Consider the following 26688-nt stretch of genomic DNA (forward strand, 5'->3'; position numbering starts at 1 on the left):
AATTTATTTCGATCTGATTTGGTGCAAGTTCATATCTCGACCCACATCCTGACTCACTCTTTATTCATCGAACCGCAGCCCTGTTTTTCGTTTTTCGTTGTAAACAGCAGTAACGACTGTTGGGTCATGGGAACTTTAGGTCACAGACATCCGCTCCTTTTCTTTTTTAAGTCACGGGCGCCAAGTAAATCACGGGTGCCTGCAACATGCAAGCGTAAGCGCACATCAGAATATCAGCGCACATCCATGGATGAGTGCTGGTTGGACATGAGCGAGTGTCGATCACATCCTTAGAGATGAGCGAGCACCGGTCCAATTAGATCACGGGCATCCGCTCTTTTTTGTTTAAGTCACGGGTGCCTACAACATCCAGATATCTTTAGAGATGAGCGAGCACCGAGATGAGCGACAGTCGATCCAATGAAGGATATTTTGATAAGGGAGACATAAAGTCACCCTATAATAGGACGGCTCTATCTGATGACCATAGCACCACTGGATGAGAGGTTGGACCGGATGAGACATAAAGCTGCCCTACTGTAGGGCGGCATTGTGAGTCGCCCTTCCATACCATGATTTTCTCTGACTGACTCAACACTCTCACACGATGTCTGTCATAGGGTGACTTTCTTTTGAATATTTTTTTCATAAATATTTTTTTAAAAATATTATTTTTATAAATTATTTTAAATTAATAATAGAGTAATAAAAAATTCGTATTATGGGCTACGAATCCAAAGAAATCAGGAAAAAAATTTTATTTTATTATTTTCGGCCGGCCATACGTTTGCAGAGTACGATGGAAACGAAAGCGATCGAAACCGCCGTTGTAACATTTCTAGATCTTTCTAGCCGAGGGGTCATATATGACCGATCACCAACCCTCCTGCATAGCTCCGATCTCAAGAGAGGGGATTGAGATAGAGAGAGAGTTAGAGAGAGAGGATGGCGGAAGTGAGGGCGAACAAGAAGGTTGTGTTCAAGGACTTCATAACGGGTTTCCCCAAGGAGAGCGACATGGAGGTGGTGACGACGGATACCGTCCGATTGAAGGTCCCGGAGGGATCGACGGCGGTGCTGCTCAAGAACCTGTACCTCTCCTGCGACCCTTATATGCGGTCGCGTATGAGCAAGCACGACGAGGCCTCCTACGTCCCCGACTTCGTCCCCGGCTCGGTATACGACATAAAAAATAGCATATCATAATGCCCTCTTCTTTTCTAACACTTAATTTACTATTTCCTAGGTTCTCTTTGGAGTTTGTGTTCTTTGATTTTGGTCGATGGCTTTTAACTGTTTATGGAGTCTTGGTTGCAAGTTTTTCTAGCCCTGGTTTTGGAGGGTAAAGAGTGGAATCGTAGCTGATAGGATCGGTAATTTTATGGGGTTTTTGGGCTTGAATTGCTCTTTTCGTTTGTTGCTTGTGTTATTGACATAATTGTTCGAATAAAATAATCTCCGACAACATCATGGTATGGTTTTGCTTAAATTATAAGTTATTTGGAGTTTTTCTTCTGATTACTAAACGCACTGCCTTGTTCTTATTGTACGGTAGTTACCACTTTCGGAGGAATTCTTGAGTAGACTTACTCTACCACATATACTATAGATAAAGCAATGGAAAGATGCCACATCAGTATTTTGAACTGAAAAATTCTGGAACATCCTCGACATATAGTTGCTGCACAATTTTTCAATTCAAAATACTGATGTGGCATCTTTAGATTAGCTTTGTCTCCACAGTTGGTATACTAAGTCTATCCAAGAATTCCTACAACGATTGAGAACAAGCACAATTAAAGATGTTATTTGAACAAAAAATGGCAAAAGAGGTAGAAAGTTTATAGAAAAAATCACGAAAAAAGTTAGGAAAATGAGTGTGAATCATGATCGTAAAACTACCTTTGAATTTGATGGTTCTTTTCAGTACTTTCTTTGCTCTTGCGGATTTGTTTGCTATGTGTCTTCCCGGAGGCAGCGTGTGTGTGTGTTTCCCTTCTCTATGAGAAGTACTTTTAGTACATCTTTGGGTGTTTTGACAAATGATTGTCTAATTTAAGTAAATCGAGACAAATTGATTCCTAGATGGGTTTCATGGAGAAATGTTATGTTGCAGCCCAATGGTTGATCCATCTAGAAATGGGACTGCTTTGATCTGGATCCACAAATACTTGTGTTGGTATAAAGTTTCTGAACAAGGACGTGCCACTCTGGAAAATGTGCATGTGGAACTGTATTTTAATTCGGTCATTCTATTGATTAGATGTTAGTTTTTGGCATGAGAGGCAAAAATTCAAGGTGGTTTAATAGGTGCTTAGTGACTATGGTCTTGTTTGATCATAAACTTCAAAAAGATATGTTGTTTTTCATCCAAGAGTGGGTTTGCTTTTCTTTCAGAGTTGCCATGTTGCACATTTGAAGGCAGAGCATGAAGTGATCAGTTGAAAAATATTTGAAGAGGGAATGAAGGACAATAAGATCGGTGGAAAACTGTGGTGGACTGGCTAGGAAATTCATAAATATATATCTTGCAACAGTTTATCTTCCATGTGTTATCTCTGATGTTACAAAGAATGTTGCCCAAATTTGCCTTCTAGAACTAGATTTAGATACACGCACGATGCAAGGGTTAGGTACCATATATTATGAGTTTGTAATACATGATGGTCAACATGGACCATCTTGAGTTGGTACAAACCGACTCAAGTTCAATTTTCCTATCTTGAACTCAGCATATCACTGGGCACATGATTGGTACAATATGGCATGACATATGATGGTGTAGTGTCACATGTCACCGGCGCGATTGCAACACACATGAATCTTTGATTTCTAGATATTTAAGCTTTTACCATGCAAAATTTTGGCTCGTATTATATTACTAGTTTGACAGTAATATAATTGAGTAATTTAGATGATGAGGCTAAACTAGCAAGTCAAGGAGAGTTAAAACATGTCAGTGGTAAATTTATGTGGAAGAGTATATATAATTTTAAAAACAATGGTTAGAATTTCATCTTTTCCATTGTAGAAATAATACTGTTGGGTATAAAATACCCACAGCCGAAATCGACAGCAGAACGGCTCCGCCCGGACTCCTACGGGAGCCGGGCTCCGCAATCGACAGCAGGACGGCTCCGCCCGGACTCCTACGGGAGCCGGGCTCCGCAATCGACAGCAGGACGGCTCCGCCCGGACTCCTACGGGAGCCGGGCTCTGCCATCGACAGCAGAACGGCTCCGTCCGGACTCCTACGGGAGCCGGGCTCCGCCATCGACAGCAGAACGGCTCCGTCCGGACTCCTACGGGAGCCGGGCTCCGCCATCGACGGCAGGGCGGCTCCGTCCGGACTCCTATGGGAGCCAGGTCCCGCCTGCAACTTCGGCTCCTAGAGGGTTCCACCCAGACTCCTACGGGAGCCAAGCTCCGACCTCAGTCTCCGACCTCAGTATCAGCTGCTGGAGCCGGACTCCACCCACGACCTCAACCGAAAGGAGGACTCCTCCCGGACTCCTACAAAGGTCGAACTCCGACTACTGCCGAGCCTCGATCAACAGATCCGCGTCCCTTGGCAGATCGCAATAACAACCATGATCCTGTTCCACTTCCTGTAGCGGATTCCGTGCGGCTCCATCACCCCCTGCGGCGGACCCATTACTCTCTGACAGGCTGTGTCAACGGCCACGATGTTGCTCCGTTCCCTGCGGCAGGTGCTGCACGATCCCACTACTCGCTGACAACTAGCGGCAACGGGCGCCGCTCCACTACCTGCAACAGGCCCTACGTGGCGGGCTGTGGCGATGGCCACGGGTCTACCCTACTATCTTTCGCAATCAATTCCCCTGACCATGGGCGGCCCACTACCAGGCGGTTACAAACGTCACCATCAATCCTTTGCCTCTCCCGCCTATAAAAGGGAGACCCAGATACGTTATTCTTTAAGCTCCTTTTTTCCTTATCTCAAAATTCTGCTAAATTCTCCGTTTGAGCACTCCATTCTTGTTGAGGCAGAAAACTGACTTGAGCGTCGGAGGGTCTTGCCGGAGCAACCCCACCTCCGGTTTAGACTTCCCTTGCAGGTCCCGGCGGCGACCGCGGCTTCCCCGACTCCAGCTTCTCCTGCGCAAGCGAATTTTTGCACCAACAGGATTGGCGCTAGAGGAAGGGCGTGTGTCTTCGCAGCACCCTTGTTCTTGAAGGAGCGCTCAACGGACCCGCTTCCGGCCATCTTTTCCGGCATCCAATCCTCTTTTCCCCATCCGATGCCCTCTCGCGAGGTCTCTGCACAACTACCTCCGGCTATGGTCGCCGATAAAGGGTGGCCGGGTGACCAGTCTTCGCCGGATTCCGTCAACGTCATCTCGGGGGAATCCCGGCAGGGGACAATCAGCACGTCAGCTGTACCCCTCAAGCGGTTAAAAGTTGAAGAGCCCATAGCTTTCACCGAAGAAGACGCCCAGGGAATCCAATTCCCTCATAACGATGCGGTCGTAGTTTCCTTGAACATAGCAAATTATGACGTCCGTCGCATTCTCGTCGACAACAGAAGTTCGGCCGACATCTTATTCTACAGTGCCTTTTCGAGAATGGCCACTCTTGGCAGTCGTCTAAGGCCGATTTGCTCCCCCTTGATAGGGTTTACTGGTGACGCCGTTCCGACGGAAGGAATGATAGCTCTAACTGTGACCGCGGGTCAACATCCAAAGCAGTCCAGAGCCCTGGTGAATTTCCTGGTGGTAAAGGCGCCATCTGCCTACAATGCAATTCTTGGCCGACCCGGCCTCAATGCCCTCAGAGCCGTTGTTTCAATCTACCATTTGAAATTGAAGTTCCCCACCGACAAGGGGATCGGAGAAGTCCGGGGAGACCAAGCGCTGGCCAGGCACTGCTACAATATTGCCCTACAAAGAAGCGATCAAGCGGACCTCTGTCCAGTCGACGGGTTGGATGCGCGCGATGACCTCACTGAAGAGAGGGGCGGTCCGATCGAGGACCTAATACCAATTCCTTTGAATGATGGGAATGCGGAGCATGTGGTGTTAATTGGCTCCAACCTGGAGGAGGAGGTGCGGACGCATCTCGTGGATTTCCTCCGAAGGAATGCGGACGTTTTCGCATGGGTCCCGGCGGATATGCCGGGGATTGACACAGAAGTCATGGAGCATCATCTGGCGGTCGACCCTAAACATCGGCCAACAAAAGAAAAAATCCGGAGTCATGCCCCGGAGAGGCAGAAGGCGATAGCCGAAGAGGTGGATAAACTTCTCAAGGCCGGATTCATCAAGGAGGTCAATTATCCTGAGTGGATCTCCAATGTTGTCTTGGTCAAGAAAGCAAACGGCAAGTGGAGGATGTGTATCGACTTCAAAAAGCTGAATAAGGCTTGCCCAAAGGACAGCTACCCCCTTCCCAGGATCGACCAACTGGTGGACGCTACCTCGGGCCACGAGCTTCTCACTTTTATGGACGCATTCTCCGGCTATAACCAGATTAGAATGGCATCGGAAGATGAAGAAAAGACCGCTTTTATCACTAATCGCGGCCTTTACTGCTACAGGGTCATGCCGTTCGGCCTCAAGAACGCGGGCGCAACCTATCAACGACTGGTGAACAAGATCTTCAAGGAGCAGATCGGCCGAAACATGGAGGTTTATGTGGACGACATGCTCGTAAAAAGCAGGTCTTCCGGAAATCATGTCGCCGACCTCGAGGAAACCTTTGACGCTCTTCGAAAGTATAGAATGAAGCTGAACCCGACCAAATGCGCCTTTGGGGTAACCTCAGGAAAGTTCCTGGGCTTCATGGTATCGGGGTGCGGGATCGAGGCCAATCCGGAGAAAATTCGCGCCATCCAAAATATGACTGCCCCAAGGTCGATCAAGGAGGTTCAATGCCTCACGGAAAGAGTTGCGGCTCTTAATCGCTTTGTCGCGAGGTCGGCCGAACGATGTCTGCCCTTCTTTCAAACCCTCAAGCAGCCGAAGAACTTCTGTTGGACCCCTGAATGCCAACAGGAATTCGAAGAATTGAAAAGCTACCTTAGCTCGCCCCCACTGCTGGCGAAGCCCGAGCCTAAGGAGGAATTATTTTTGTACCTGGCGGTCTCTTCCACAGCCCTTGCAGCTGTCCTTGTCAAAGAGGAAATGAAAGTCCAACGACCGGTCTACTACATCAGTCGCGTGTTGAGGGACGCCGAGACCAGGTATACTAAATTAGAAAAACTGACCTACGCCTTGTTGATTGCAGCTCGGAGACTCCGGCCTTACTTTCAAGGGCACACGGTGACGTTACTCACCGACCAACCGATCAAGGCGGTTTTACACCGAGCTGATATCTCCGGGAGAATGGCGAAATGGGCAATCGAGCTCACGGAATTCGACATCAACTACCAACCTAGACCGGCCATAAAAGCCCAAATATTGGCGGACTTCATAGTAGAATGCACTATCCTCGAGGAGGCCGAACCTGAGCAAAGCAAAATTGACGACCTGAAGACTCAACCGAACTCCCCCGACGAAGAAGCCAGTTCCTCCGATAGCTTTTGGACCCTCCATGTGGACGGATCTTCCAACATGGCAGGCGCGGGTGCAGGCCTGATCTTGACCAGCCCGGAGGGAGTCATTGTGGAGTACGCTCTGCGTTTCGAATTCCCCGCAACAAACAATGGAGCGGAATATGAAGCTCTGATCGCAGGATTGAGGATCGCCAGGGAGCTTGGAATAGGACAACTCCGGGTGCACAACGATTCCCAACTTGTGGTGGGGCAAGTCAGCGGGAGCTTTGAAGCGCGGGAGGACAGTATGGCCAAATATCTTGAGAAGGTGAAGGAGTTCACCCCTGCCTTTGGCAATTTCGACATCAGGCAAATTCCAAGGTCGGAGAACACCAGAGCCGATTTTCTCTCCAAACTGGCGACATCGGCTCCGGCCGAATTGCCCAAAGGCGTCCTCTTTGAAGTCTTAAAACATCCGAGTACGGAAGAACCGCGACTCGTAATGGAGATCGACCACGAGCCCAGCTGGGTCGACCCACTGATAACCTATCTTAGAAATGGGATTCTCTCCCAGGACGCGAAAGAGGCCCGGAAACTCCGAAATCAAGCCTCCCGGTACATCCTTTATGAGGGCAAATTGTACAAAAGATCGTACTCTTGCCTCTCTTGAGATGCCTCCGACCCTCAGAAGCTGACTACGCTTTATGGGAAGTACACGAGGGAGCTTGCGGAAGCCATTTGGGTGCCAGGTCTCTATCCCACAAGCTTCTCCGCCAAGGGTACTACTGGCCAACAATGCATCGTGATTCGATCAAATATGCCAAAAAGTGTGATCGATGCCAGAGATACGCCAACGTCCAGAGACAACCTGCTACTGAGCTTACACCTTTGAGTGCCCCATGGCCTTTTGCGCAATGGGGGATGGATATTCTTGGCCCCTTTCCCATGGCGTCAGGTCAAAGGAAATTTCTCCTTGTAGCAATCGACTACTTCACCAAATGGGTCGAGGCCGAGCCACTAGCCAAAATCACAGAAGCGAAAGTGCAGGATTTCGTCTGGAAATCGATCGTGTGCAGGTTCGGTTTGCCTAGAACCCTCATCACTGACAATGGACGGCAATTTGCGGGAGCCAGATTTGCTGAATTCTGTGAAGATCTAAACATCTCCCACAACTTCACATCAGTGGCCCATCCTCAGGCGAACGGCGAAGCCGAGGTAACAAACAAAACCCTTTTGCAGGGAATTAAGACCAGGCTCGAAAAAGCAAAAAGAACTTGGGCGGACGAATTTTATCATGTGCTATGGGCTTATCGGACCACCCAGAGGTTGCCTACAGGAGAGACCCCCTTTGCTTTAGCCTTTGGTACGGAAGCCGTCATCCCGATCGAGCTTAAACTTCCGTCGGCACGAGTCGTGGCATTCGACGAATCCCAAAACGCGCAAAGTCTCAGAGCCAACCTCGACCTACTGGAAGAAAGGCGGGAGATTGCTCAGGTTCGAATGGCAGCCTACAGACAGAAAGTTGCCCGATATTACAACACCCGAGTCAAGAACAAGGCATTCAAAGCAGGGGATCTAGTGCTCCGACGAGCTGCTGTCTCACAACCACAGGGCCAGGGGAAGCTTGCCCCAAACTGGGAGGGACCTTATGAGGTCAAAGAAGTAGTCCGGCCTGGAACTTATTATCTTAAGGAGCTCGGAGGAGCCGACCTCCCGCGACCTTGGAGCTCAGAAAACTTACGGATGTACTACCAGTAATTTCGTCCTAATCAAAAAATGCGTGCCCATTTGCCTTGGGACGATTCAAGCAGACGGTATCAAAAACGAGAGGGCAACCTTATAAAAGTCGAAGGCCCGGTTCTTTTAGACCGGATGGGGGGAGAGGCCTTGCAACGCCCTAATGTGCCCCCACAGCCCTGTTAGGGACAGGAGGAGAACCTCGCCCTAACTTGAGCAAAGTCGAAGGCCCGGTTCTTTTAGACCGGATGGGGGGAGAGGCCTTGCAACGCCCATATGTGTCCCCACAGCCCTGTTAGGGACAGGAGGAGAACCTCGCCCTAACTTGAGCAAAGTCGAAGGCCCGGTTCTTTTAGACCGGATGGGGGGAGAGGCCTTGCAACGCCCATATGTGCCCCCACAGCCCTGTTAGGGACAGGAGGAGAACCTCGCCCTAACTTGAGCAAAGTCGAAGGCCCGGTTCTTTTAGACCGGATGGGGGGAGAGGCCTTGCAACGCCCTAATGTGCCCCCACAGCCCTGTCAGGAACAGGAGGAGAACCTCGTCCTGACATGAGCAAAGTGGAAGGCCCGGACTCCTACGGGAGCCGGGTTTCTACGCCAAGAAGACTTAGCCCGGACTCCTACGGGAGCCGGGTTCCAACAACAAAAAAGACCTAGCCCGGACTCCTACGAGAGCCGGGTTCCGCCGCCAAGAAGACTTCGCCCGGACTCCTACGGGAGCCGGGTCCCGCCGCAAAGAAAGCCTCACCCGGACTCCTACGAGAGCCGGGTTTCCATGCCAAAAGAAGACTCCACCCGGACTCCTACGGGAGCCGGGTTCCAACAACAAAAAAGACTTCACCCAGACTTCACCCGGACTCCTACGGGAGCCGGGCTCCACCGCCAGCATCAGCTACAGGACAGCTCCGTCCGGACTTCTACGGAAGCCGGACTTTACTTATGACTTTGATTGCAGAAAAACTTGGCCCAGACTCTTACGAAAATCGAGCTACTCCAACTTCCGGAGGGCTTCTCCGTTCAGACTATCAAGGGAGCCGAATTTAGCCCCGACTTCAGCGGAGAAAAATCCAAGCAAACCTGACAAGTGGGTATCTCCGAACGGCATAAAAGCCGAAAAGGAGCTCGGCGAATGACGACCCCACATGAACTGAAAAGGTTGCCGACGACCTTGGAACGACGTAACACGGACAAAGAGAAGGAAAGGAAAATGAAGAAGTTCGGCAGACAACTATTCAACACAAGATGCAAACAAGGTACTGAAATCACTTTTTCATTTAACAAAAGTACACGTTACAGGACCCGATGGGTCAGGAAAAAAGAAGATACACGTCATCGCAAGTCTCGCGAGCACGGTTCGGGCAGGACGAACCGGAGGCCGCTCCGAGCTACGAACTCCGTCTCTATCCTTCTCAGTCGCATTCTCCAGTGCGTGTAACAGCTCTCGCCCCATCTCGCTCCGTTCTGTTCCCGAAGTCCCAACCTTAGCGGGAAAGGGGTGGGATAGATCTCCGGAGGCGGTGAGGGCAACGGCGGCAGTAGCGAAGACCTGTTTCAAGAAGAACCGTAGCCACTTCAGGAGCGGTTGGGACACCAGAGATATGCCTCATCTCTGAATGCACCACGACGGCCGCCACCCGAGACGCTCCGGCAAGGCCGGCATGCGTTACTTCCACCGTCCCCGCAACAAGTTCTACGGCCCCACCGTCGACGCCGACCGCCTCTGGTCTCTCGGCCTCGACGGCGTCAAGGATCCCGTCATGGCTTATGACGACTATTCTGCCCTCTTGACCGGTATCACCCCGCCTTGCTGCTCCGAGATTCGCGGGCAGAATAACTTCACCGACAGCCCCCGTTATTAAACCCCTGTTGTTGAAGGAATTCTTCCTTGGGCTCCCTTTGGAGCGACGGAGATTTTCACCGGCCGCCATTCTCCTCCTCACCTTCCTCTAGACCCTAAAAATTTCCTCAAGAACAGCCTCCCAAGTAGAGAGCATGGTGTGAGGGAAGGAGACAGGGACTGGGGCGAGAGAAGCAGGACTCTCAGATGAAAGAGCAGCGCCAGAATGAAACCACGAAGGGACTGAGGGGTTTAAATAGCCGATGGACCCTGGCGCAGTTATGGCGGCGGGTATTCCTGGGCTAACTGGTGTGTGCCACGTGGCGCGCCTATCCCCTTCACCGCCATCGAGGGTTGACCGCTCACAAATTCCCGCAGAGCGACGCTTGGGATCGCGTTTCAACGGGGGTTCCGAAAAGACTTTTCAAGTCACCTTCACCGAAAAACGGACTCTGGCGTGCGCGCATTAAATGGAGGCGGCAGTGCACAAGGTTCGAAGAGGCAATTTCGGCTGTGCACATGAGTACTTCCTTCGCTTGAAATTCAAACTCGGAAGCAGGGGGACTGGTGTTGGGTATAAAATATCCACAGCCGAAATCGACAGCAGAACGGCTCCGCCCGGACTCCTACGGGAGCCGGGCTCCGCAATCGACAGCAGAACGGCTCCGCCCGGCTCCCGTAGGAGCCGGGCTCCGCAATCGACAGCAGGACGGCTCCGCCCGGACTCCTACGGGAGCCGGGCTCCGCCATCGACAGCAGGATGGCTCCGCCCGGACTCCTACGGGAGCCGGGCTCCGCCATCGACAGCAGAACGGCTCCGCCCGGACTCCTACGGGAGCCGGGCTCCGCCATCGACGGCAGGGCGGCTCCGTCCGGACTCCTATGGGAGCCAGGTCCCGCCTGCAACTTCGGCTCCTAGAGGGTTCCACCCAGACTCCTACGGGAGCCAAGCTCCGACCTCAGTATCAGCTGCTGGAGCCGGACTCCACCCACGACCTCAACCGAAAGGAGGACTCCTCCCGGACTCCTACAAAGGTCGAACTCCGACTACTGCCGAGCCTCGATCAACAGATCCGCGTCCCTTGGCAGATCGCAATAACAACCATGATCCTGTTCCACTTCCTGTAGTGGATTCCGTGCGGCTCCATCACCCCCTGCGGCGGACCCATTACTCTCTGACAGGCTGTGTCAACGGCCACGATGTTGCTCCGTTCCCTGCGGCAGGTGCTGCACGATCCCACTACTCGCTGACAACTAGCGGCAACGGGCGCCGCTCCACTACCTGCAACAGGCCCTACGTGGCGGGCTGTGGCGATGGCCACGGGTCTACCCCACTATCTTTCGCAATCAATTCCCCTGACCATGGGCGGCCCACTACCAGGCGGTTACAAACGTCACCATCAATCCTTTACCTCCCCCGCCTATAAAAGGGAGACCCAGATACGTTATTCTTTAAGCTCCTTTTTTCCTTATCTCAAAACTCTGCTAAATTCTCCGTTCGAGCACTCCATTCTTGTTGAGGCAGAAAACTGACTTGAGCGTCGGAGGGTTTTGCCGGAGCAACCCCACCTCCGGTTTAGACTTCCCTTGCAGGTCCCGGCGGCGATCGCGGCTTCCCCGACTCCAGCTTCTCCGGCGCAAGCGGATTTTTGCACCAACAAATACATATGGATCCTACATTATGTGTTAAAGAGTCATAATCTCTGTACCTCATGTTTGCTACATCGTTAAAGCTCAATCTATAGCTAGTATTTTTGAACGTGATAAAGTAAAAGGCCATCCAGTTCCCCAATCAAGCTAAAGCTGTTTTGGATAATACCATCATGGAACTTCTACTTATCTGGGCTTATATTTTAAGGTTTCCTATTCTTCCATGTTCATCTTTTTCCGTTTTTTGTTGGACAGGTCATAACTGGTTTTGGTGTGGGTAAAGTGGTGGATTCCAGCCATCCAGATTTCAAGGTAGGTGATTTTGTGTGGGGCACGACTGGATGGGAAGAGTATAGCCTCATCACAGCACCAGAGATGCTTTTCAAGATCAGATACACTGATGTACCCCTTTCCTATTACACTGGCCTTCTTGGTAAGTTGTTTGTCTAGTAAATGGAGACATATCTGGAATTTGCCGTCTGAATATGTTGAGTACATAATCATTCAAGAATAATCGTTCTTTGATATGGTTATATGTTACTTGAGGTACTTCTGATATAACAGTTGTATTATATGATTGTTTAACAGCTTGCAACAATGATAAATGATACTCAAAATCATGAACATCTAGCATGGTGTGGAATATTCTGTTTAGTATTACTGCTAATAGTAATTTTCAGGGAGAAATAAGGCCTTATGTAAATTATATCAGCGGGATCAGGATTTCCTGTTAGCAAAATTGCACACCCAAGCATGAATAAAAAATTTCTGTTTATTTATTCAACCCTCAGGTAGCAGAAGATTTTTCTAATAACAAGTCCCTTTAAGTGGCAACTTGAGAATGACTCAAGTAACAGTCCTGGTGGTATGCAGGGTGTGTTGAAAACCTTGGCTGTCTTAGACTAGATGAGCAAAGGCACATATATGTACTTAATGTAGTATCCTACTCAAAAAAGACCTACCCAACATCTGGTGTTATGTGAGGCTGCCAATCACAGATTCCAGAAGCCATGTTTGGAAAACAAAAAAGTCAAACAAGAGAAAAGTTCAATGTAAATTGGATCAATTTATTTTGTGATTAAGGTGGTCTCAATTATCAGCTTTGTGCATCAAGCCAGGAGAGTCGAGTAATTACAATGGTGAAGAAAAAGAATGTCACTGAACTTTTGTAGATTAGTTCTGTTAGTTTCCATGCTTTTCGTACAATTGTCATATGGCTTCTGACATTATTGTTTTAATCTTCAGGCATGCCAGGGCTCACAGCTTATGCGGGATTTCATGAGATCTGCTCACCTAAAAATGGGGAATATGTCTTTGTGTCAGCTGCATCAGGTGCTGTTGGACAGCTAGTTGGGCAGTTTGCCAGATTAATGGGTTGTTATGTGGTTGGAAGCGCTGGCTCTGATGAAAAGGTTTGTATGACTGTGACTGGGGTTGTTCATTTCTCAAAATTTGAATTGGAGGAATTGGTGAAACATATAAGAAATATAAAAAATTGATCAGGCATGAGGTTAGAACCTGCAAATGATTCATTTAAAATGGGCTAGGAATTTTTAACAGAGTGGACCTATTTGTAGTTAACTTGAGGTTGCATGTGTTGGATTCAGGTTAGCCTTTTTTTTTTTTTTTTTAGAATATAAAAATGGTTGGGTTTCTGGGAGTACTTCACATCGAATTTCTCTGGATCCCTTTTCAGCTGCAATTTATCATGCAAGCAACCTCAGGGGCTTAGATATTGGAAAAATGCTATAATTTTATAGGTCTCAAATCCTGATTAGAAGAATGCACCATCCATAGCCTGAAATGTTTCACAGTGGATGTGTCCTTTTTCTATTTTCTTATGACTAACATGAGATCGAAGGTGTATAATGGATATGATTATGCTTGCAGAGAAGAAAATTGTACACATTCAGCTTTAGTGAAACAAAGCAATAATCCTGAGAGATTTTGTGTTCTTGTATGCATATTACTCATGCTTCTTATTTTTAAGCATTACTTAATTTCTTTTTTGGCACTGTCATCCTGAGAGAGATTTTGTGTTCTCATTGCATTTTACTCATGCCTCTTCTGTTTAAGATTACTCAACTTCCTTTCTGGCACTGTCTACTCAGGTCAGCTTATTGAAGAACAAGTTTGGTTTTGATGAGGCTTTTAATTATAAGAAGGAGCCTGACTTGAATGCGGCTTTAAAGAGGTCGGTTGCTTTTTTTTTTTTTTTTTTGATTGACTTTTTTTTTTTTTTTATATCTCGAGGGAATGGATGGTTTATGAAACTATTGATCTGCATCCAGCCGTAAACTCTTACTCTTAGTGATAATTGAATTACATGACACAGACATATATATGGCATGTGTCTTGCCCGTGTATGTTGTGCAACTTAGCATCAATTCTAACTCTCCTGATTTCTGAAAATCTCTGCACTGGAATTTGTGACAATCCAGGATTGGCAGGTGCTTTTATGTAGGATGTTTGCATAATACAGGTTCTGTTTGAGTGGTTACAGTGATCTAGGTATTGTAGTTTGAAGAACATGAAGTTGCCTTAAAATTATTTGGACTGTCACATACCCAGGTTGTGGACATTTTTCCATATCTTGGACAACAGAGAATCTGTTGTCATAATATATAAATAGTGGTGTTGGGGCGATTCAGCCGACTTTTCGATTCTGACTTTTGATCAGCCTGATAAGCACAACCTGCTGACTATCAATCGGTTGATCGACTGACAGTCGGCTGTCCTCAAATTTGACAAACTCCAACTACGACGATTTGGTTGATTTCAGACTGATGACTGTTGGCATATCAAAGTTACTGACCGACGCTCATTCGGACCTCCACAACTACCGACATATAATTGGCTTGGCAGAAACTACTGACATATAGTCGGCTTATCAGAAATTGCCAGCGTAGAAAGCGCATAATGGTCAGAACATGATCAATGACGGATATAATCACCCATCCCATGATCACATAATGCCGGAACAAGTGGGATTCACGTATCTAACCGTTACAGACGGTTACCAACTACTCGTCTATAAAAGGAAGTAAATGAACAGCATTTGGTAAGGTCTCTTGAGAGTTGAAACTCTGTCTTTTTGAATATTCATCTGCTGTTCACCACTTCTCACTGACTTAAGTATCGGAGGGTCTCCGTTGGACACAATTTTGGTCAGTATGGACTTCGTTTTGCAGGTGTCCTTCACCGGCAACAGGCGCAACAAAGGATTAGCCACAACAGATGGCGCACCAGGAAGGGGGAAAGTAGGAGCAACAATGGCAAAGATCAGAGCTCAAAATTCTACAGGATCCGCGAGGCAATCTTTCAACCGGAAAGATTCCCCTCCATTGGCAAAGCCCAGCTCTTCGCGTCCAGTAATCACTATGGACGCACAAATTACTGCTTTAATGCAGCAAATGAAAGTATGGACGGAGGTGGTTCATAGCTTCCAACAGCAACAGACAGCAATAGCAGCAACCGTCAGCGGAGGAACCGGTGGCTCATTCAGTGCCGTCTAGGCACAACCGCCGTCCTCCACAGCGTTCACCCTCTTCATCTCTAGAACGACGATTGTCTCGACGCTCTCATCGAGTCGAGCAATCGCATTCTCAGCATTCACATCATGCCACTCATCCTTCGCGGCGATCTCTCTCCTTCTCATGTACATAGTATCAAGAAGGGGAAAAGGCCATGCGTACCTTCTGTTTCTCCATCCTCTAATTTTTCAGGGGATTCTACCTCCGGATTTTTCTAGCAACGACGGCTCGACGACTATGAGTGCAAGTTCAAGGAGATAGATCGCCAACTTGCCCGACTTCAGGTGGAAGGTCGAAAGTCCTCCAACGACTACGACTTCTACACTGCCCACCTCTCTCTCAGCGTATTCTGGACGAACCGATCCTGTTTCGGTTCAAAATGTCGCAGATCGAGCTATATGACGGCTCCACTGACCTAATTGATCATTTGGAGAGTTATAAGGCTCTTATGATGATCCAGGGGGCAACCGACGTCCTCTTATGTATTGGCTTCTCGGCAACTATTCAGAAGGCTGTTCGAGTCTGGTATTTTGGACTTCAATTAGAGAGCATAAATTTTTTCGAGCAGCTTGAGTATTCTTTCGTGGTCCATTTCAGTACTAGCCGAAAGGTGCCACAGACATCAGATGGTCTCTTCTCCATCAAGCAAGGCGAGATAGACATTGAGAGATTTTATGGCTCGCTTCAATACGATCACACTTGAGGTCAGGGATCTCAATGAAGATATGACCATATCGGCCATGAAGAGAGGTCTTAGGGGATCCAGATTCACCTACTCTTTGGATAAGACTCTCCTCCGGATCTATGCTGAATTTTTGGAGCGCGTATACAAAAATATTTGTGCGAATGAGGATGCTTCTGACCGACACCAGATAGAAAAAAAAGATCAGAAAAAAAAATAAAAGAAAAGTGAAGCTCTGATCGAACCAAGTCGGTCAACGACCAATAAACGAGCTTTACCCCATCGATGGAGTCTAAGGCCGAACAACTATGACAGTAGGTATGACTCTTATATTCTTCTTTCTGCTTCTCGTGCGTAGATTTTAATGCAGATCGAAAGAGAGGAGTATCTTCGACATCTTTGTCAATGAAAATGCCATCGAGGAGTCGTGACAAGAAGTACTGTCGGCTTCATCGTGATCACGATCACGATATCGAACAGTGTATTCAACTCAGGGACGAAATAGAGGTCCTGATCCGACATGACTACTTCAAAAAATTTCGACGAGATCGTCCGACTCAACCTCCCACCGACCAACAACCTCAACCACAAATTGAGGAAACAATCAACAATCGGCCAACCGCGGGAGTGATCAACATGATTTCTGGATGACTGAAGGACTGGGGGGCAACTTTCGAAGAAGAGTCGGTCAAAAAATGATGACTTGACAATATAATTTTTTTTCGAAAGATGATGTTCGGAGAATACAAACTCTCCATGATGATGCTGTCGTTGTCTCGACGATGATAGCAAACTATAATGTAAAAAGAATTCTAGTCGATAATGAAAATTTTACTGATGTTCTCTTTTACTCGATTTTTTTCCAAATACGACTATTGACTGATCGATTCAGAAGAGTCTCGATGTCATTAGTCGATTTTACTAGAGATATAGTTACCGTAAAAGAAAAAATTACTCATTAACCGCGGGAACAGATCCACAATAAAGTACTATTCTCTTGACATTCACAGTCGTCCGAATTCCATCGACTTATAATGCTGTATTTGGACGATCATGACTTAATGTTCTGAGAGCAGTAATTTCAACATACCATTTATTGGTTCGATTCTCAACAAGAAATAGAGTCGGAGAAATACGTGGAGACCAACAATTTACTTGACGTTGCTTCATGGTCTCTACAAAGAATAATCAATCTGAAGACTCTTTGTCTATTGATAAATTGGATCAAAGAAAAATGAAGAAAGGAGTGAACCAGTCGAGCAATTGGTTTCTATCCCGTTAAAAGAAAGAGATCCTGAGAAGACGGTCCAAATTGGATCGCAATTACCTAATCCGGAGCGGCAACAATCGATAAATCTACTAAGAGCAAACATCGATATTTTTGCTTGATCGGCGACTGATATGTCAGAAATTTCTTCGAAAGTAATAACCCACCAACTGAACATTGATTCTAAAGTTAGGCCGGTGAGACAAAAGAAAAGATCTTTTGCCTCTGAAAGGCAGAAGGTCATTGACGAAGAAGTCGACAACCTCTTTGCGACTGGCTTCATCAGATAAGCTAATTATCTCGATTGGCTCGTCAATGTAGTAATGGTAAAAAAAATCAATGAAAAATGGAGAATCTGCATCGACTACACAAATTTAAATGAAGCTTGTCCGAAGGACAGTTTCTTCTCACCAAATATCGACCAACTAGTTGATGTACTTCGGGACATCGACTTTTAAGCTTTATAGACGTCTTTGTAGGCTACAATCAGATTCGGATGGCATCTGAAGATGAGGAGTGCACTACCTTTATAACCGACAAAGGCATCTACTGTTACAAAGTAATGTCGTTCGGTTTAAAGAATGTCGGAGCTACTTATCAATGGCTAGTCAATAAACTATTCAAAGCACAAATTGGACGAAATATGAAAGTTTACATTGATGATATGCTGGTGAAAAGTCTTCAAACTTCTGATCATGTTTGGGATTTGAAAGAAGTCTTCAACATACTTCGATGACATCAGATGAAATTGAATCTGACTAAGTGTACATTCGGAGTAATTTTCAAAAAATTCTTTGGATTTTTTGTGTCATAACGAGGAATTGAAGCTAATTTCGAGAAAATAAAGGCTATCATCAATATGAAACATCCAAGCTTCAAGAAAGAGATACAACTTAATGGAAGGATCGTCGCACTCAGTCGATTCATCTCAAGGTCGGCAAAAAGATGTTTATCCTTCTTTAAGACCTTGAGATAAGCAAAAAAATTTTCATGGTCAGACGAGTGCCGACAATCCTTCGAAGATCTAAAAAATATCTAACATCTCCATCATTGCTTACAAAATCGAAGGTGGGAGAAATTTTATATCGCTATCTGACGACTTCAACAGAAGTAGTTAGTTTGGTACTCGTTCAAGAGGATAAAATCGAATTCAACGATCAATTTATTACATCAGCAAAGTGTTTCATAATGCTGAAATAAGATATTTAAGAATGGAGAAGATGATCTACGCTCTAATCATATCATCACAGCGATTTCGTCTGTACTTTCAAGCACATCGTATAGTCATCTTGACAAATCAGTCGTTGAAGGTAATTTTATACTGATCTAATATTTCAGATTGAATGGCACAATAGGCAATAAAACTCAGTGAGTTTGATATTCAATATCGCTCACGACTGTCAATGAAGGCACAAGTTTTGGCCGATTTTGTCGTTGAGTGCACTATATCTGACAATAATTCTGAGGATGGATCCAATGACAAATTAAAGCAAGTTGCAACTCCTGAGGCCGACTTAGCATCGGTGTGGGTGCTATATATTGATAGAGCATCCAACGCACAAGGTAGTGGAGCCAGTTTTATTCTCATCAATTTCAAAAGAATTGTAACAGAATATGCTTTTCGGTTTAATTTAAAGTTTCAAATAATCAAACCGAGTATAAAGCTCTCCTAGCCGGCTTGAAGATAGCCAAAGAGTTTGATATTGACAACTTGAAGGTCTTCACCGACTCAGTTGATTATTGGATAAGTTAAGGACAAGTTTGAAGTTCGAGATCTCGTTATGATGAAGTACCTTCAGAAAGTGAAAGATCTTACATTGATTTTTAAATATTTTGAGATCTCTCACTTTTCAAGAATAGAGAATGTTTAAGCTGACGCACTTTTCCGACTCGCAACCATTTCATCCAACTCGCTGGGTCGGACATTTATCGAATGTCTTGAACAATCGAGCATTGATAAAGTCGAAGAAGTGCTACAAATCAATGATGAGCCAAGCTGGATGGATCTGATCATCCAGTATTTGACTGATGGAATTCTACCTATAAATCCTTCAGAAGCCAAATGACTACGATGGATGGCCTCGCAATATATTTTGATGAATGGACAATTTTATAAAAAGTTATTCTTTCTTCTCTTACTAAAGTGTTTGAGACCAACAGATGCCGACTATACACTTCCAGAAGTTCATGAAGAAATTTGTAGAAATCACTTGCGGGGCAAATTATTGGCTTATAAAGTCTTAAGACAAGGATATAATTGATCCACCATGAAGATAGATGCAGCTGAATTTGTCTGGAGATATGAATCATGTCAAAAGTATGCTAACATATAACACCAACCCGCCAGCCAGCTGACATCAATTGTTGCATCATAAGCCTTCACACAATGAAGAATTGACATACTTGGTCCTTTTCTTCCGGCATCCGATCAGAGAATTTATAGTGGTTGTCATTGATTACTTCACCAAATGGGTGGAAGCTGAATCTTTGGCACAAATCACTGAAAGTAAGATGGAAGATTTTATTTAGAAATCAATCATATGCAGGTTTGGTCTACCACACACCATTATCATCGATCATGACCGACAATTTGACAATCAGAATTTTAAAGAGTTTGTGCAAAATTGCATATTACGCACAAGCTCACATCAGTCGATCATCCACAATCCAACGATGAAGTAGAAGTAACAAACTGAACAATCCTACATGATCTCAAGATCGGACTAATGAAGCTAAAGATCTCTGGATGGAAGAATTATATCCCATTTTATGGACAAATCGGACAACTCCTCGTATACCAACAGAAAAATCATCATTCAACCTAGTCTATGGGACGGAGGTGATAATTCTACTTGAGATCGGATTATCATTAGCAAGAATGGAGCAGTATAATGAGTCGAGCAATTCTGAATGTCGGAAAGTTGATCTAGACTTCTGAAAATCCGACAGTAAGTTCAAGTTTGGATGGCAGCATATCGACAAAGAATAGTCCGTTATTATAATGCAAAAGTCAAGCGGAAGGTCTTTCGTCTAGGAGATCTGGTCCTAAAAAAAGTAGAAGTTTCAAAGCCTCTGGATCAGAAAAAATTATTTCCAAATTGGGAAGGATCCTACAGAGTAATCGAGACACTTTGTCCGGGCGCATATAGACTAAAAATTCTCGATGGGACGATTATTTCTTGAATTTGGAATATCGATAATTTGAAGATGTACTATTAATAAAGTTGTTCTCATGTGACATTCGAAATGAAATGTTAGGATCTTGAAAGCTTCAGTCATCTATAAGTTATCTACAAAATGACATTAGACAGACAAATAATCGATCAATTTTTACCGACTGTATTTCGATTTTTCACTGTAAAAACCGACTTAAGTCGAACGACGGCATCAAATCGATAAATAATCGATCAGCTCGTACCGACTATATCTCGATTTTTTATTATAAAAATTGATCTACCAATTATATCTCGATTTTTTATTGTAAAAACTGACTTAAGTCGAATGACTACTCATACCGACTTAGTCTTAATTAAGCGGAATATTATGTCGACTCGATCTCGGTTGAGTAGGAAATACATCGATTTGACTACAGTCAATCAAAGGATATTCGGCTTATCACCATCTATCAAATATCTAAAGTATACAAACTAAGTCGGCTGACACCCGACTAGCAAACAAATTCTATTATGACTAGTGGTCGACATTCAATTCACTGATGGATGATTGAAAATCTTACTGTTATTCAACGATATTGAAAGTACAAGTGTAAAAAGAGATTTCGTACTTAGAAAATTTTTTTTCATTCATTGAAGAAAAGATTACAAAATTGGTCCCAAAGTCCATTTACAAAATTGGACTTGGTTCGATTACAAAAAAAAAAGTATTACACCGATCACCAGTCGGCTTCTTCATCACCTTGCTTCAGTACAACTTCGGTGGTTGGAGCAGATTTTGGTGCAGTCGGTGCATCTCCTTCAGTCGGTGCAGTGGTCTCCTCAGCAACCTCTTCTCTTGAATTAGGGGGGACGATGCTGCTCAGGTTCAAGTTCGGATACAATTTTCTGACTGCATCTTTGCCGTCTTCGTATCCGACGTAGTAGGGGCGAATCCATCCTCGAGAATTTCATCCTTGAATTCTTGGAAACCTTTGAAATTCTTGATGGCCAGACTCAGAGCATCTCTCGCTGACTCAGTTTCTTCCTTGGCGGAGGCCGACTACATTGGCCAGTGCCAACCTCTTCATGGTGGTCCGATGCCTTCCGCGTCGCTTTACTTCAAGCTCCTTTATGCATCTGTCTCTCTCTCCGGAGTCGACTGATGGAATGCTTCTTGCTTCTGATCCGGGATTTAAGAGATGTGATGCTCTATTGAGCCGACCCTAGTTTGGCTCTGGAGGACTGTAGTTCGATCGTCACGCGGGAGATCTCTTCTTGGAACATCTTCTGTTCAGTTGCCGCCTGAAGTTGTTCAACGACAGCAGCTTTTTCAGTGTTGGCGACCGCCACCTTGTCCATCTATGCCCGACGAAGTTCGGTGATTTTTCGATATCCACTCTCTAGAGCGTACATATCGTGTGCCCAGTCCGATTTTTCCTGTTCTCTCTGTCAGTCGGGAGAAGTGCAACTTCGATGAGTCATTTGGCCAAGGATGGATTGGCCAAAGCCGACTCATCGATAAGAATTCGGATATCAAAAAGTGTGGGGAGACCCGCCGACGACCCATTGTCGGTAGAGGTAGCCGTTGCCTTTCTCCACTCTGCAGTCGGCGGTCGTTCGCTTGAAACCACCACAAAATCGATGCTCGACTGCGCCCGAGATTGAGCTACTTTCGGAATGGCGTGTGTAGCAGCAGATAGTTCTAGTTCGGCCGTAGATTCGGTTCGAACCCCCGCAGATGGTGCCGCTAATGGTTCTGGTGCGGCGTCTTCACCTCTTGTTGTCTCAACTCCGACCGACAGCACTTCAGCAGAAGGAAGCATTGTCGGAGTTGACAATGCAATAACCGGCTTACTACTAGGAGCTGTTACCGACGGAATGTTAGCCTTCCTCGTCGGTACCGACTCAGTGTCACCCTGACTTCTCTTCGGCGGTCGAGACGGTCCAACGTCGGTTGCTGCTTTCTTTTTAGCAGCATGAAGATGGATGTTAGCAGTTGAGACTCGCCGTCGTCTGCATGGTTACAATTAAAAGACAAAAGTTCAGTACAAAATTCAGAAGCAAACAAAAAAAAAAAAATTAAACGATCGATCATGCTATACCTAAAGAGATTACCGAACCAAGTCCGGCATCGTAGAGAGCCTGCTCTGTCATCAGCTCTCGTTGTGCTGGAACTTCCATATCTTTTAGTCAGAGGAAGTCTTTCCGATCGATGGTGTCAACCCGCTTATGCTCATTGGGGCCGGTTCTCGGATCACCCCAGCATAAAGGAAAGCCCCAAGGAGATGAAGAAGAAACGAAGAAAAATTGGTTCTTCCATCCATGAATGGACGATGGAAAATCGAAAATGAAAGAAAGACCTTTCTTTGGGTTGAAAAACCACCAACCCTTGGTCTTGGGATGAGGATGAAGAATAAAGAAAGCTCGAAAAAGAGAGGCGAGGGTTGGTCGGGATAAGACGACACAACAAGGCAAAACTGATAATCAGTCGGATGGAATTCGGAGCCAGCTGAGCAGGATAAAGTTGATAATAATCAAGAAGACTCCGATCAAACTCCGGAATTGAAAATCGAAAATCGGTCCGAAGGTTCTCGACATAAAATGCAACCTGGTCCGGAGGAGAAGAGTTCATCCGACCATCCGGATGAGGAGCAGAAAGCTGATATTGCTCCAGGATACGGTACTGTTCCCGAAGCTGATCGACATTGGATCCGGACAAGGAAGAAACTTTCGTCTTCGGATCCGAAGGAGAATCGTCGGTCGGATTCTCCGATCGATTATCTCAAGAAGTTGAGGCCTTCGCCTTCTTACTCCTACTTGCCATTGAAAATGAAAAAACTTAGAAGAAAAAGAAGAAAAATCTAAAAAAAAGGAATGGAAACTCAACCTGGAGCTAGAGATAACGCGAAGAACAGAAACTTCAAAAGCTCTCAACACTGGGACAGAACCTTCTGTTGCAGAGAAAAATGACGAATGCAAAAGTGAAAAATCCAAATGAAAGGGACATTATATATATAGGATCCCTCAACGGTCCGGATGAAGTTATTCAAATCAGGGCTCTTTCAGATTTCTACACGTGGCTACATCAGAACCGACCATTGATTAGACAGTTCGACGAACCGACCTCCAGATCATGCCACCTCACCACTATCCGTGTGAATGGCGTAGAGCCAATGACATCTGGACACGTGGCTGAAATCGACTAGCCAGAATCAAATCGTTCGGATTTTTCGGATGATTAACTATCTTCTCGAAACGACACTCTAATGATGATCTCACAGTTATTGAAACTGCAAAACGACTGAAAACCCTTCATATTTCGAAAAATCATTAATGTCTGCAGTCGAATCGGGGCTCGAGACAACACGTGGCAATTTCTTTCGTCCAACATGACAGACTACATGACAACATGCATGTCAGATTATTTTGGACTTGAGAGTGGGGGGCAATTGTTGGGGCGATTCAGCCGATTTCCTGATTCCATGAGCCATGTATGCATTGCTGTACCAAGATGACTCCCATTTGTTGTGATAAAACTACGTTAATCAGTGCATGGGCCAAGTGAGTGTGTTAAAAAGATGCTGGCTGGTGCAAACAGGAAATGTGCCATCTATGAGCTTTCTTTTCCGAGTAACATGGTGTGGAGAACCCACCTCTGAAGCATTGAAACATTGTTAAGCAGACTGGATTTTTCTGTCTGGTGGTTGATACTTTTATCATGAAAATGTATTCCACTAGCTATAAATTAACGATTCTTTTCTTTATGTTCAATCTTTTGGTACAAGCATCTTTAAAATTTTAAACACAACTTTATAAACGATATCTTTAAGTTTGCGAAGCATCCTTTGCTGCTACAGCTGTGATGAACATTTCCTTCCAGTTGCACAATGAAGAATGGCATTGGCAATTGCTTTTGAACAACAATCTAAAGTAGTTTTTCATTTCAGGTTGTTTCCTGAAGGCATCGACATCTACTTCGAGAATGTCGGTGGTCTGATGCTGGATGCTGTTCTTAGCAACATGAGGAACCATGGTCGGATCGCGGTGTGTGGAATGATTTCTCAATACAACCTTGAGAAACCTGAGGGTGTGCACAACTTGTTCTACCTCATCACAAAGCGCATCAGAATGGACGGGTTCCTGGTGTTCGATTTTTATCATAAATACCCTCAGTTTGAGGAGATAACCATGCAGTATATAAAGGACGGGAAGATTAATTATGTAGAGGATGCAGCTGAAGGACTTGAGAATGCTCCAGCAGCACTGGTGGGGCTTTTTGCAGGCCGCAATGTTGGTAAACAGTTGGTGGTTGTTTCTCATGAATGAATACATATGTTAGTATCAGACTACTATAAACCTTCGAAAATAAACATGTGCACTTTTCGAGTAGAGTATATTGTGCAAGGACCGAATTTTATATGTGGAATTGCTATGATTTCATGTTCTGTTGAGAAAGTTCTTTTATAGGTTTTTCATTTAGAAAGTTATTTTTGGGGTAAATGTTGCTGCTCATTCTACTGAGTGTGAATTAGATTGGATATTTGCATGCTGGTCTGTCATAATTATATTTGTGAATGTGTCCCCTCCATGTTCTTATAAATAGTCCCATCTTCAATGAATGCCCCCTTTGATCCTTTTCAAGGAAAGTGCACCAACAGCAAGTACTTACTAAAATCAGCATAAAATGCCAAAAAAAAAAAAAAATTTCCCAGGCACCTGCTTCCACCTCTTCTTTTGTCTATTATACTTTCATGTGCCATTGTTTCTCCTATTAAAGATGCGGGATTCTTAGAGTAACATGCTTGCCCACAAAAGTTGAATTCATGGAGATTAAGCCAATGATGTCGATGAGAATCATGTAAACTCATTCACTCGGTTGATGAAAGACTGAAATGATATATCCTCATTTAATACTCTTCTCTTGGTGTTTGAGTTTCGTATCTACATCATAGTGCTGGTCTCCTGGGCTCTAAAGCATTTAAATGAGCCGAGTAAGAAAATCTAGCCACTCCCATCGGTTGACTACGAGCACAGGAAATTACCAAAAGCAAGACTTGAAGAAAATCTTGGTATGGTCCTTAACTTTTTTTGTCGGAATTTAAAACAATGCCTATAAGTTGATGTTAACATAGCATTGTCACGTATTGTATCCATGCAAAGTTGTGGGGTTGGAATATCATCACCCCTAATGCCGAATAAGACAAATAAAGAATTATTACTTGTAAAAAACAAAAATAATGCTTGGATTATAATGTTTAACGCTTAATTTTGCCGTTCAGGTGGCGCACCATCTCTCCTCCCATAGGAAAAACATGGAAATTGATATACGGTATCGCCGCCCAACAAGATCTACTCTTTGCTAACCATTACAAAGTCTCAATAATTGTGCTATTTTTGTGCTCTAAAAAAATAATCATGTTAATTTACTGCAATCATTGTAATAGCAATAACAGATATTGTCATATTCCATGATATCTAATATAGCACTCGCTATGGTAAAGACTATTATAACGTGATTATAACCAATTTATTTATTTTTTCTTTAGGCAATATAATATATTGGAGAAAAAATCGTACCTAAACTCCATTTTTAAAAAATATATTGTTACTTAAAATAATAAATGCTAATAATTATTTTTTTTCTGGTGTGGGGTGGGGGAAGCTTACTTTCCCGTGGCATGTAAAAATATAGAAAAAAAATTATTTTATTTTTTCAGCCAACCAAACATTTCGGAGGTCTATTTGGTTATGGATGATCTAGTATGAAAATAATAAATTCTTCATCAAATTATCATATTTAATTTAAAAAATAAATAAAAAATGATAAAAAATTGATGGACTTATATTTATTTTTTGAAAAAAAGATAAAATAAATACTATAAAAAAATTGATATTTGATAAATTTTTAGATAGTGATAAACTATATTTGATAAAAATATCTCAATAAAATTATATATGTAATTATTGAATTTATCATGATGCTTTTCTCTAATAAAACTATTCATTTGATTAAAATTTTGTAAAAAAATAAAATGAACATGACATTATACAAAAGACTACGTGATTATAGTCAAACTAATCGAAGATAACAATATTATTTAAATATTAAAAAATTATTTTATATAAAAAATATTTTTTAAATTAGATTATATTCTTATATAGATTTATCTTCAATCAAATATAATATTTATTTTTTAATATCATTTTTAGATTAATTTTTTATTTATTAAATATAATAAAAATTATTTTTTTATAATTATTTTTCGAGATAAATGATTAGAATTATCGTATCATCCCTAACCAAACGGACCTAATGGAACGGAAGCAACTGA

General features: G+C 44.4%; 1 protein-coding gene across 1 annotated transcript; it reads left to right on the top strand.

The window, feature by feature from the left end:
* Window positions 1-875: 875 nt before the first annotated feature.
* On the top strand, window positions 876-24801 carry LOC105038598 (2-alkenal reductase (NADP(+)-dependent)). Its single transcript, XM_019848635.2, has 5 exons — window positions 876-1176; window positions 11975-12152; window positions 12965-13131; window positions 13831-13913; window positions 24304-24801. The coding sequence occupies exons 1-5, from the start codon at window positions 946-948 to the stop codon at window positions 24680-24682; spliced, it is 1038 nt and encodes a 345-aa protein (XP_019704194.2). The 5' UTR covers window positions 876-945; the 3' UTR covers window positions 24683-24801.
* The last annotated feature ends 1887 nt before the right edge of the window (window positions 24802-26688 follow it).

The sequence above is a fragment of the Elaeis guineensis genome, chromosome 1, assembly GCF_000442705.2.
Source record: "Elaeis guineensis isolate ETL-2024a chromosome 1, EG11, whole genome shotgun sequence".
Classification (NCBI taxonomy): Eukaryota; Viridiplantae; Streptophyta; class Magnoliopsida; order Arecales; family Arecaceae; genus Elaeis; species Elaeis guineensis.